This window comes from Diorhabda carinulata, chromosome 7, assembly GCF_026250575.1.
Source record: "Diorhabda carinulata isolate Delta chromosome 7, icDioCari1.1, whole genome shotgun sequence".
NCBI lineage: Eukaryota > Metazoa > Arthropoda > Insecta > Coleoptera > Chrysomelidae > Diorhabda > Diorhabda carinulata.
Window position 1 is genome coordinate 9,955,222 of NC_079466.1, and position 13,241 is coordinate 9,968,462.

Below are 13,241 nucleotides of genomic sequence, written 5' to 3' on the forward strand. Positions count from 1 at the left end.
ACTACTTTGAAATTATTCAACAATAATTTAGACACATAAATTAAATTGTGTCATACCTTGTACAATTAGTGCATCTATCTCTATCTTTTCTCTTGACATACCCTTTTGACTGTCCCTTTTTTCTTTGCATACAGCACTTCATTGTTCTTTGAAGTTCCTATTTTTACTTCTGATGCCAAATCCATCACATTTGACATGTATAAGGCTCCATTTCACCCATTTCCATATGCTGAGTGCACACCGAGCCCAAAATAAACTTGTTAATACCTCTAGTAGAAGGCACTACACTGCTTAAAGCTATAAATGCCATTTCATTCTGGCCTCTAAGATGACTTCTACAAAAACCTCCTCTACCTCCAAAGTTCCTCGTGATGACTGATGACATTCTGCTAACTTATGTCCAGCTTTTCCACATTTGTAACACACATATTGAAATGTATTAAAGGATACATCAGTTTGACCACTATTCTGTCCTTATTTTGATTTTATTTTTAATTCTTCAACAAACAAACGAGATTTCACAAAGTCCATTGTTATACTGGTGTTCATAGTTTCAATCGCAGTTATCACTGCCTGGTATTCTTCATTCAATGTTAACAAAAGATGACATACTTTGTATCTACATCTATTTTTGATTCTATTCCTTCTAACTCCCTTATTATAGTATCAAACACATGGAAATGATCCTCTAATTTATCATTTCTTCTATGCTTTAAGGTAAGTAGTCTCTTTTTTAGGGTAAGTTTTGTGAAGACACTTTTTCTTTGGAATACATCTTCTAGTGAACTTAGCATTTCCTTATCCGTTTTCGCATCTTTTATTATGTCTAGATGTTTGTCACTCACACATTGCACTATTATTGACTTTGATTTTGCATCGTTGAGTTTGAATTCTGATATTTCTTTGCCTGAATTGAAATCGGCTATTGTTTTTTCAAGTGTATCTTCTAATTGTTTTGCTGCAAGTAAAGCTCTTACTCTAAATTTCCAATTGTTGAAATTATCTGAGTTCAACTGTGGTACCCTTGAAATATTCATCTCGATTTGATGAACAATTACCTCGCTTTTTGACTGGCCGGCGTCTACTATTTAATAGTTTTCAGTATTATCTGGGCCCATAACCTGTTTGATTATTACTTGAAAGAGCCTTCTTGCATTGAAATAATGATTACTTTCTTGAAGTTTAAATATTTTATTAATTTATAAAGAAAAATATGCTTGCTACATTACATATAATTTTCAGCGACAACTTAGACAACTGACATATGAAATACATGAAGTGGCTGCTAACACTTTACCAAATAACAAAGTATTCCTGAATAAGTGGTCTTTTAAACACTTGCTCTATATAAGTACAGTGGATATTAAATACTATAATATCCACTCAAACTTTAATATTCTATTAACCACATGAAATAATTTTTTTGATTTATAATTGTCATAGTTGCATTGAAATTTATAAAATATTATTACAAATTGTACCCAAATTGTGTAGGTATTTTTTATCAGTGACAGTTTTCTCTTTTATACGTAGGTATGTGAATCGCTTTTAAAAGTTCTGTTTTTCTTGTATTTGACTCTGCTTCAATAATTTTTATAATTTAATGTATGTTTTTTGATACTTCATGGTATGTTTATGCAGTTATATTTTTATATCGTACTGATGATTTTTTAATCTATCCCGAGACTAACGGCATTTTCAAGAAAGCTGTCACCAACATAACTGTATAATCCCAGACTAAGAAATATAAGACTACTGCCGAGCTGGTATAGTTAAAACGCTTGGCGTTGGGTAGATTCTTCTCAGTTCTTGTTCTTATTTTTTATTCCAGTGACCGTATGCAGCAAATATTTGGGCGGTTTCTTATTTCGACTTGACTACATACTGCCCTCTACAAAATATTTGATTGTATGACCTTTCATGAGATGAATTTTTAGCCTTGACTCTGAGTGGAAATTGATACAAGAAAAAAGTTTTGGTTCTCTGAAATAGAAGAAGGATTTGTGACTGAACCCATTGAGGGATGAAACTGGCGTTATAAGTGTGACAAACCATGATTGCTAAAAGGGAAGAGTTTAAGTCATTGATGACACCAAACGAATCTGTTATGTTGTAACGCAGACACTATGGATCTAAGGGCGAAAATTTTTTTGGATGATAGATGGACGTCTGCTATTTCGACAAATTGTGTGGAACTGTATTACCTGTCGCCGCCCAAGGACTCTTAAGTCCTTATTTAATATTTTTCAAACTTCTTGGTAGATATATTGCTCCACTTTAATTTTTTTTTGGGTGCGTTTTTCATTTTGTGCTTATATTTTTTTCAAACTTAGAAAGCTAATCACGTTTTAGACACCTTATAAATTTTAAATGAAAGCAACTACATTATCTATTATTATGTCATTTGTTTACATTTTACTATAAAGTAAGGTAATGTCGTGTAATTTGTGACGTGAGAAGACTATCTGACAGATTTGGTTAAAGTAGACCATCCAGTGCTTTGTGGAAGAATTCTTGGTCGTCGCCATGGCTGTAAATATTTTGATACTTGATATTTTGATACATTCTTCTTCCGCAATCCAGGGTGATCGATAGTTTGAGGTACGTGGTGTTTATTACCAAAATTACCAAATTTTACACAGGTAAAATAATTTCATGGAAATTCAACTCTCATGGAAGAGAAACTCGTGAACTCAACGTTGGCGAGATTGTCTTGGTCGAATCTAACGATATGAAGATATTGGATTAACCATTTACCAGAGTCGAGGAAGGAAATATTGGTAAGACCGCTTTAAAGAGTTTTCCCTTTGGATATTGACGTTACTGCGCCTCTGGCAGAAGATGACGTCTTCAAACCTGCACAATTAGGCCCAGAAGTTTTGTTGGATGCTCTGCCATCCAATAACCTTATAATGACAAATAAGATGAGATGAAACTTCCGACCCCCCTCTTTGTAATTAACCTGTCTTGAACGTTTTATTGGGAAGCCAAATATGTCTGACTTTTGAGGGTTGTTTCCTCGATTTTCTGGTAATTTCCATGGAAAATTAGGTACAATTTTGGATACTCTAGCATCTGCTACTGAACTACATGGGAAATTATTCTAATCACTCCTTCTGACAACAAAAGGCAGCTATTCAATTCGGCGTCCTTTATGTATTACCTTTGTGGATTTTAAATTTTATATTCGAGTTTTTTGTTAATAGAATCGTTCGTTTCACAGAACTGTGTGTTTTGTTTCTGCCGTTCAGTTCTTCCATTTCTCACAAATAGTTAGCTTGATACTAAATTCTTACAAATGCTTCAATCAACTGGCAAGTTGTACAGTTTTTATGATAGGAACTTAGCATTTGTAGTTAAGGAAAGTAAGTTTATTATACACTTAATCCATAATGATTGGATAAAATGCTGTATATAAGATACTATATGATAACATGACATGGCAGTGAATTAAGCTAGATAATTATTCAAAGAACTTTTAGAAATGATTTTAAAGTATCAATCTCAATAAAAACCGTTTTCTTATTAAATGAACTATTTGTTAAATTCCGTCAAAGCAAAGGGGAAGTTTATATCTCTTCTTCTAGAATACTTTTTTTTGTTATGAGCTGCTGATTAGTATACATAGCTCCATGTTTTAAAGTTTCCTTTAAAATCTACACTAGCGCTTTCTTACTTCAATTGAATTATTAGTAAAATAGTTTTTCTCACTTAACTAAGAAAAGTACACCAAGCTTTGTTATCACGAACGCTCTGGTGTACACTTAAGAATTAATTGACTATTATAGGTACTAATAGTAGTAGAGTAGTAAGAATTTATGTATACCTATATAGAAATATTATTAAAGTATATTTTTCGGTGGGAATTAAAAAAAATTTTTGCGTAAAGTAATAGGAAAAACAATATCTAGTTCCTGTATATGCTAACTAGAACCACAGACATACTTCAAGGATAACAAACTAAGGTTATTTTTTACTTGTTAACCACACTTTTTATAATTGTTTTTATATATTTAAAAATAACACGTTTAATATCTTCTATTAAGAATGGGCAAAATGTCTAAAGATAAACGTGATATTTACTATCGGAAAGCAAAAGAACAAGGTTGGCGAGCTAGAAGTGCATTTAAACTGTTACAAATCGACGAAAAATATAATATTTTTGAAGGAGTTACCAAAGCAGTGGATTTGTGTGCAGCACCAGGAAGTTGGAGCCAGGTACTTTCAAGAAAACTTTATTTAGGAGAAAATATTGTTATTAGAGATAAATGTAGCTTATTTTATAATGAAATTGAATTGCATCAAAAGTTGGAGAGCATGGAAGAATATGAATTACTCAAAAATGATAATGTAAAGATTGTAGCTGTTGACTTACAACCAATGTCGCCGCTTCCAGGTGTCATACAGATACAGGGCGATATTACAAAATATTCAACAGCACAAGAAATTATTGGACATTTTAAAGGTGATCATGCAGATATTGTAGTTTGTGACGGAGCCCCTGATGTAACTGGACTACATAATTTGGATATATACGTTCAAGCACAATTAATATTAGGTGCTTTACATATTAGTTGCAATGTTTTAAAACCCGGTGGTACTTTTGTAGCAAAATTATTCAGGGGAAAAGAAAATGATTTATTAACTAACCAGTTGTTGTCCTTATTTCAAGAAGTTGATATAACAAAACCAAGCAGTTCAAGAAATTCAAGTATAGAAGCATTTATTGTTTGCCGAAAATATACTCCTCCAGAAGGCTTTGATCCTAAACTTTTAACTCCGTATTTAGATGTATCACACCGTGATTTCAATTCACTTACAGGTATAAACAGAGTTTTAATACCATTTATTGTATGTGGAGATGTCAGCGCTTTTGATTCAGATACAACATATCCATTACAATTAAAAGGTGAGCAACCTTATCAATATAGACTTCCTGTTCAGCCTCCAATTAATCCTCCATATGCATCTCGAAGTAGTTTGAGTAAAGATAACCAATTGGATCATTATCTGAAAAAAATTGATGACGCTGTTAAACGAGTTGGTATTGGGGCTATGAAAATCTCTAATAAGACCACTGTTTTGAAGAAAATAGATGAAGACAGTTCCAGTGAGGAAGAATGTAATGAGCCTCATGTAACCAAACCTCGAACTATTCTTGATAATGGCCCTTACTTTGATTTACTTCAGAAAACAACTAAAATAAAGAAATATTCAACTAAAAATAATGAAGTAGAACTAGTACAGGATGAAGCAGCTGGACTTCAATTTATCTATGAAGATGAATACACCGATCCTGAAATCATACAGGAATGCTTAGAAAAAATGAAAATTTCAGGAAGATCGCCTACTTGTAATTGTAACTATTTTGATTAAGCATTAAAGTAAGTCAAACTATTTTTAAATAATATCAATGTGATTGCAATTTATTCTTTTAGATTTTTGAATCCATTAATTTATGATTTTATACAATTATTAGATACTTACAAATTCAAAAGTAAATTTAAAATAATTTATAGAAATTATATGCAACACCAAATTTTTCAGTTTCAAAATAAAATATTTCAAATTGTTTCTGTTTGGGATATTATTTTCTATAGCAACTAATTTGTTATTTATTGTCACTTAATCAGTCTGCTTTTTTCTCAGTTATCATGCTATTGATGATTTATGAAAATAATATTTCATTTTTAGACATAATATGTATAATGAATGGACTTACAAAGCAAAAAAAGTAAAAATTGTATTGAAATACACACATAAATATTTGAAAATTAAAAGTCCATTAATCTAACAAGTAAATCACTATGGAATAATAGAATCACAATATGTAATAACTAATTTTATCAAAAATTTTATAATATTGATTAAAAAAGAAATAAATATTCCCCAATTCCTTCTGCACCAGTATATTTCTAAGATGAGTGCTTACACCTATTTTTTGAATGAATATGTACAAATAAAAATATTCCAAATTAAAAAAATCTCCATTTCATTTTGCTACAAATACAGAGTGACTCATGAGGAACTTTCCATACTTCTTCCATATGTAGAGTTCCTCAGGATATCATTTCTCAAAAGTGTCAACTTCTCTTTATTAATTCACAGGGTGATTTGTGAAATTGGGCATAAATGTAATTTGGTGTTTTATAGTTTTATGTGTGTTTTGGTGTGTTTTTTGTGATATTCTCTAGCAGCAGTTCCACCAATACCATTACAGAATGGTTTTGGTTGAAAACTGATATGTAATTGCCAACGAAAGTAAAAAAAAATCTCTAACAAGTACATGTTGATAATGACAATAATGGCAATGGGTATAAAATATTGCTGTGTAAACTCTTTAACCAATAAAAATTTATGGTAAATTTCAGAAATAACCCTGTAAATTAGTAATGAGGAGTTGACACTTTTTAGTAGACTAATGATATCTTTCCTAAGGGGCTCTACATTTAGTAAAATTTTGTATAATTCATCATGACTTTTGTTATAATATGTTTTATATTTTTGTGATATCAATGAAGACAAAAATATTTGATATAATGATGTTCCTATTTAGAATATTCTTATGATTCATATATATGCTGAGAAATATTTTGCAAAACAGAAAAATTAATGTAAAATCTGTAATCTTGCAGTCTATTGGTTTAAATTTTGATAGACTAAGATAGAATAAGAATAAGTCTTCTTCTTGTTGTAGTATCTTGTAGCTAAAGAAAATTACAAACATAAATTATAAAAGGAAGCTTAACAAATGAAGATAAAGACTAAAAACATCACCTTATTGTAATAAGAGGTCATATAATTCAGCTTTTTCTTAAACAATATCCATCTATAATATAAAGATTTTTTCTCTCAGCCGTTTAGCTGCAATTCTATTACAAGGTTAGATTGTATTCCCTTATTCATTGAGATTTGTAGCTGTAATAAGCAGATTTCGTTGCTTGCTGACATAAGCTGTAATGAACGGGTTTGAAGAACTGATACTCTGATACTCTTTTAGAAAAATATGAGAAATCGTTAGGGGGATACTATGCTCCTAACCGAAACGCTGTGGGTCGCCAGAGCTTACAAACACCTGGACGCTCTCTCCGTTTCCTTGACGAGGTTTTCTGCTTTGCCACGTCTACCTTACCCATAGTAGCAATACCCTTAAATGGAAAGTGCGCATAGACTGGAAGAGAGTTCAGGAGTGTGAATATCGAAACAATATGTCTAACAATAACACTTATATTTCAACGATTAAACAATAATAAATGAGTCTCATCAATCAAAATTTAAAAAAAAAAACTAAACAAATGTTATGAATAAATGCAAAATCTACAAAATTATTTTTATATGGGCCGAATCGAACAATTTATAACAACACAAATTATTACTAAGCCACCTTGACCTAAGTCACTTTTTACCTTGGAAGTGAAAAATTCGTATCAGCACAGATTATAATTCTCTAATTTCAATACTTTGATTACAAAACCTACTCAACTCAATAAAAACAGGCATAAGACAATTATATATAAACATTATTTAAGGCTTCTGGATATATATATATATATATATATATATATATATATATATATATATATATATATATATATATATATATATATGAATCATGATTAATAAATAACTTGAAAGTTGAAAACTGTTTTTCTCCACTTTAGATAAATATACGGTCGACGGAACAGTATTGCAACCAACCCTTAAATTAAAATGTGATTAATGATCTCGAACATGAAATATCATTAATTGCCTTCATAATTGTGCTTGTTGGGTTAAACAACTATAAAGTACGGCTACTTGTTAATTGATTTGCATTATATTGACTTCAAACATGTTCTCATAATGACACATAATGTCAAAACAAATTCTAGTGTTACATAATCAAATAATAAAACATTAAATTAAAAAGATCTAAATTTTCAGTAGATTTCTCGATAATTTTATTAAATCCGATGAAACTAAGAATAAAACCGTTTGCTGGAACTGAAGAAGTCATAGAAGTTGAACCCACAGAAACTGTAGAAAGCGTTAAACAAAAACTTCAGGATGTATTTACAGAATACCCATTTTCAGAACAAAGGCTCATTTATGGAGGAAAATTTTTAAAGAACGATAAAACTATCGAATATTATAAAATTAAAAATGGATGCATCGTCAATTTGGTGAAATCCTTGCGAAGTGCTTAGTATTTGAAATCTATTAATCCAGATGAGTGCAATGTTAAAGGCACTAGTGCAATAAAGATCCACTTTTTCCAGTAAATATATGAACGTAGAAAATTATTTTTAATATATGTTTATTTTTATCTGAAATATAGGTATACATGTTATTTACTGGTTTACATCAATTGAAAATTCCAACTATTTTTGAAATTAGATCTCTTCTTCTTTCGGCGAATGAACTAAGGAGCTCTGGGATCTCTTGAGTAAATAACATATAATAACAGTAACACTTCGACATTATATTTTTACTATAAAAGGAACAGATTATATACTTTCTTTTTCATTTTTTGACACCTTATTCTCGACTTTGAAATCTAATTATGTACTTTTTTTACAAATTGCTCAAAATTGTTTCCGTTTTGTTGATTTTAATTTTCTCTTATTGGCAGCTATTAAGTAATCTACCTCAAATTTTATTTCGTCCAAACTATATTTTTTTCAAAACGCAACATTTTCTTCTCACAAATAAAACTTTATATTCTTCTAAAATGTCACCAAACATCAAATCAAAATAAACGCTAAAGCTGTATACAGAATGGACGTGGATATGACATGTTTTAGATGTCAAAGCTATTTCAACTTTTAAAAAATTATCAAAAAAACTAATTTTAAAACAGAAGAGACCTAAAATCAAGAGCATTAATATATCAAAATGTTTAAGAAATAAATTAAAGAACTTTATATATATATAAAGATAAAAAAAATCGATCAATCATTACCGCATCCATTTCACTTGGAAGATCTTGTTCCTTTGGAACCATGGAACCATCAAGATGACACAAAGACAAAGGAACAAGTTTCACTGGAAATTGTAGGACTTTATCAATTTCTATTTTTTTTTCTAGTGAAATACCCAAGAGCCTAAAATTAATTTTCCTCTCATAAGCACATGTTCCTCAAAAAATATACAGCATGGCCAAGAATGTTGTTATTTGCTGTAAATGCTGTAAGAATCGTTGCGTAAAAATGCCGTACAGCCTAAAATTACCGAAAATGGGATGGATATTTTTAGAAAATTAAAAAATTTTCTCTGCACCTGGTACCAGGTGGTGGTATTGTTGTACGGCATTAGATCTTATGTTATTATTTTTGTTTTACCTCCTTAAGTTCTAAATGCTGTACAAACATGTAACCAAAAAGTACCCCCTCCTCCTTCAGTGTTGGGATTACATTACCTGTGTACTCACCTGTACCGATAAGAAGTGAAGGCATAGTTTTTAAATTGTTTGTTACATAATATAGTACTATTGATTAAAAAGTGATTCATGGTGGCTCAAATGATCCCTCAAAGGTTTCCATTGGGCTTGTAGTCTATTATGAATGTTCATAAACAATCAGTCGGCTGGATACAAGAATAATACAAGATAATAATAACTATTTCTCTAATAGTGGATATTCTCATTTGAAAACTCCCCAAGAACTGGTAAGGTCGAATTTGTAGAACCGATGGTGATATTCATACTGAATACACTGTTACACTACCACTACACCAACACTCAATTACACTGTCTGACGCACGTTTAGATAACTAAGTTATGGTCTTAAGAGACTCAAGGTAAACCGTTTACCACGTTCATTTTCAATAGCTTTTACTTTATGTATGTTAAAATTGCCATGTAAAATTTTCCATTCTGATTATTCACGATTCGTTCAGTTTCAGCAACCGCATGAATACTTAAATATTTAATCAACGGTCAGATAGATTCAGATTAACGATTTTTTTTTCGATATTGTCATCCCACCCAGGCGAATCTTCGTTTAAACTCACAAACACGGGCACATATTCACTGCCATATATTTCATTTAATGAATTATGAGATCCATTTCAGTTGCGGTGTTATCAAGTAAAATTTCACAATACCATATTACATTGTGTTACTGTTATATTTTTCCGACGAAACCAACAACAATGTGATGCGATGAGAGTTAAAATAATTTGTTCATGTTCATATGGTGGTAGGTCATGCTTAAAATCAAATCATTGAAGTTATGAAAAACTTGTCTTTCAGAGGTCTTGACTTCCTAAAAAAATGTCATATTGAAAGTATGTTTTAAACGAATATTAGTAATAAGTAAATAATTAAGATTGTTGTTACTCTAGCTTCGACAATTTTGTGTATTTAATAAAATAATGTTGCGGATGTTTTTTTAAGATGATAATATTCTAATATTTTTTTAAAGTTTCTAGGTTTATTATTCTATGAAATTGTTAAAATTGTACTCTTATCTACAATTTGCAACCACAATTTCTCATTGTAGATGTAGATTATCTTACACAATTTCTATTTTGTTGTCAAAACTTCACACCATTGACATTCTTATTAGAATTTATTGTAATTATCTTACATGTATTATCATTTACTGTACGGTATGTATATGCTATAACATTTTGTAAATATGATTTTTGAACATAGCTAAAAGTTTACCATAAACGTGCTTCAAATGACAAAAAAATGAAGATCTTTGCTATAGAGCAAAATTCATATTTTTTATTATATATTTTATAACATACATTTTTATGAGGAATAACTTTTTTATTAATACAAGGGTTGCTACTTAAGTTATGAGATATGGCAACACAGATGAGAATATTTCATATCTGCCATTCTATCGTAGTCGCACTTCACTACAGGATGAAATTCGTGAGTGTCGTCCACAATTTAGGAATACTTGGGCATTAGTTCCACTCGCATACATTCAATATTACACGAACCTTAAACTGTTAAAAAGATTTGTTCGCGTTGGAGACCGTATAATTTGACAATCTCTCAAAAAAAGCTCGTGTCGATTGGTGCAAAGAAATGCTAGAAAAATTAAATCCCGTGCTTCAAAAGAAATCTATAAAAAAATAGGACAGGCGACGAATCATGGATCTATGTTTGGGTCATCCGCCGTACAGATCTTGTTTGTTACCCAATGATTTCTTCTTATTCTTCCAAATAAAAAATAAATTGCAAAGTCAACCTTATTCTACACCTGAAGAAGAGGGTAATGCTGTCAAATCATATGTTTTGGAGGTACCTCAATCGAAATGGGCAAAATGCTTCTACAATTGGTTCAAACGTATGCAAAATTGTATTGACCTTAGTGGAGAATATTTTGAAAAATAATTGAGCAATATCCAATTATAAATATTTGGTTTTATTTGTCTATCCCGTATTAATAATATAGTACTCTCTCTTGGAAAAAAGTGGAACTAGATAAATTATCTCTTTGAATATAGCCAATGGAGGTTGAGGATTATTTTTATTGTATCAACTGAAGATTGAAGAAAAATACGAGGAAAAAATGGGAAGAACAGGCAAGATTCACAAAAGGGAAATCGACAATAGATTACACAATTCAACAACTTCTAAAAAAGAAAAAGGCCAAAACAAAGATGTACACTTAGAATTAATCGGACCTAAAGAAGGCTTATGATACAGGGCTAAGAAAAGAAATATGGAGAGCTATGGAATTTCTCAGAATACAAGCAGCGAGAAATCTATATAACAGAAACTCAGTCACTATAAAAACTGAACACGACGCCATCAACAGTTTTATTACAGCTAAAAGACTTATACAAGGATGTTCCACATCATCGACTCTGTTCAAACCCTACTTGGAATACCCCTTCCCTAAACATTGAAATAATAAGTGCAAGTGAATGGGAATTCCAGTCAGAAATGAACCATGTACATAATTAAATTCTGCGGATGACTAAGTATCCATAGCACAGGATATATGGTGACGAAGGAGGAGTATGAGAAATAAACTTTGACAAAACAGAATATCTCGCAAAAACGGATGGATGAGTGAATAACCTGCGAAATAAAAAAGTAGATAAATTCAAATATCTAGGATTTATTATTACAAAGGACGCAATAATGGAAGAAGAAATCAAGACTGAGACAGACACGAAGATGTATTGATTAACTACATCCTATACAATGGAATACACAGAATGGTTCAAAATATAATGATATACAGCGCTAAAAACTCGGTGATTAATAAAAGATATGTGAACAATAACGAATAATTAGATAGGAATGCTATTAAATAAATTGAGGAAGGCCCAGAAAATCTTGGCGAGATAATGTTGATGAAGAAATGAGGAGAAGAGAATTAAAGGACGGCTATGACGTTATATGCTCAAAATTTAGAAGTTTGGAAAAAAATATAACTAACTCCTAATATGCCTACAGAAACTGAAAACATTGATTTTTTTTCAGAGAAACTAACGAAACGATTTTTTTTTCAAAAAAAAGATTTACAATAACACAAGTATTGAGTCCAACTTTTTGCGTGGAATTAATCCCTTTATTGCTAAACTTATTCTCAAAAATTACTTTTTACTCTTCTGAAAAGCAATAAGATATTTTTGGTTTGGGTTAGCGGTCATTAGGGAATCAATGGAAAAGAGGAGGCCAATATCATTGCCAAAGAATAAATTCCAAAGAATTCTACTGAGCCTTTCTTTGGCTAAAAAATTGCACTTACAAGAAGAAGAGAGAATATGGAAGAAAATAACTCTGGAGAAATCTTCCAGGACTGGAATCCAAAAAGTTTCTTCGTAACTTCAATATAAGACGTTCTAAGAAGTATATGGGTCTTAGTAAATATAGGTTACACCTCCTCACTTTTTTTCTCACCTCACCTCACACCTCAGAAAGCACTTAGAAAGACTAGTTTCAGTTGGAAATTACGAATGCAGGTTCTGTGGAAGAAAAGGAAGAAACTCTAGATCATCTAGTTATGGAATATACTGCTAACACACCCCAAGGCAGAAAACGATTTGGATAAGAAAACAGTAGAAGCGAGAATGTATCCATCTTGAAGCCATCTCACATATTGGAGCTTATTAGAATTCTGAAACTGGAATCCTTTGGACTAGCATCAGAGGCAACTCTGACAAGGAGGTATAATAGACTAGAGATTGAAGTGTATATCTATTCATAATATTCAAAACCATTTTTCTATGGAATTCTTAGAGAAATATATCGAAAATTGAAAAACAGTATAATCAATTTCTTTTTCAAT

The 13,241-nt window shown here is 30.9% G+C and overlaps 2 protein-coding genes across 2 annotated transcripts in view; both read left to right on the forward strand.

Moving 5' to 3' along the window:
- Positions 1-13,241, forward strand: part of LOC130896552 (N-acylneuraminate-9-phosphatase) — a 37,060-nt gene that overhangs the window by 15,932 nt on the left and 7,887 nt on the right. The window lies entirely within an intron of this gene.
- On the forward strand, positions 2,443-8,329 carry LOC130896551 (putative tRNA (cytidine(32)/guanosine(34)-2'-O)-methyltransferase). Its single transcript, XM_057804732.1, has 2 exons — positions 2,443-5,384; positions 7,924-8,329. The coding sequence occupies exon 1, from the start codon at positions 4,048-4,050 to the stop codon at positions 5,374-5,376; it is 1,329 nt and encodes a 442-aa protein (XP_057660715.1). The 5' UTR covers positions 2,443-4,047; the 3' UTR covers positions 5,377-5,384; positions 7,924-8,329.

What these genes read in the sequence shown, in the direction of transcription:
- LOC130896551 (XM_057804732.1), top strand. Translation starts at nt 4,048, where the DNA reads ATGGGCAAAATGTCTAAAGATAAACGTGATATTTACTATCGGAAAGCA.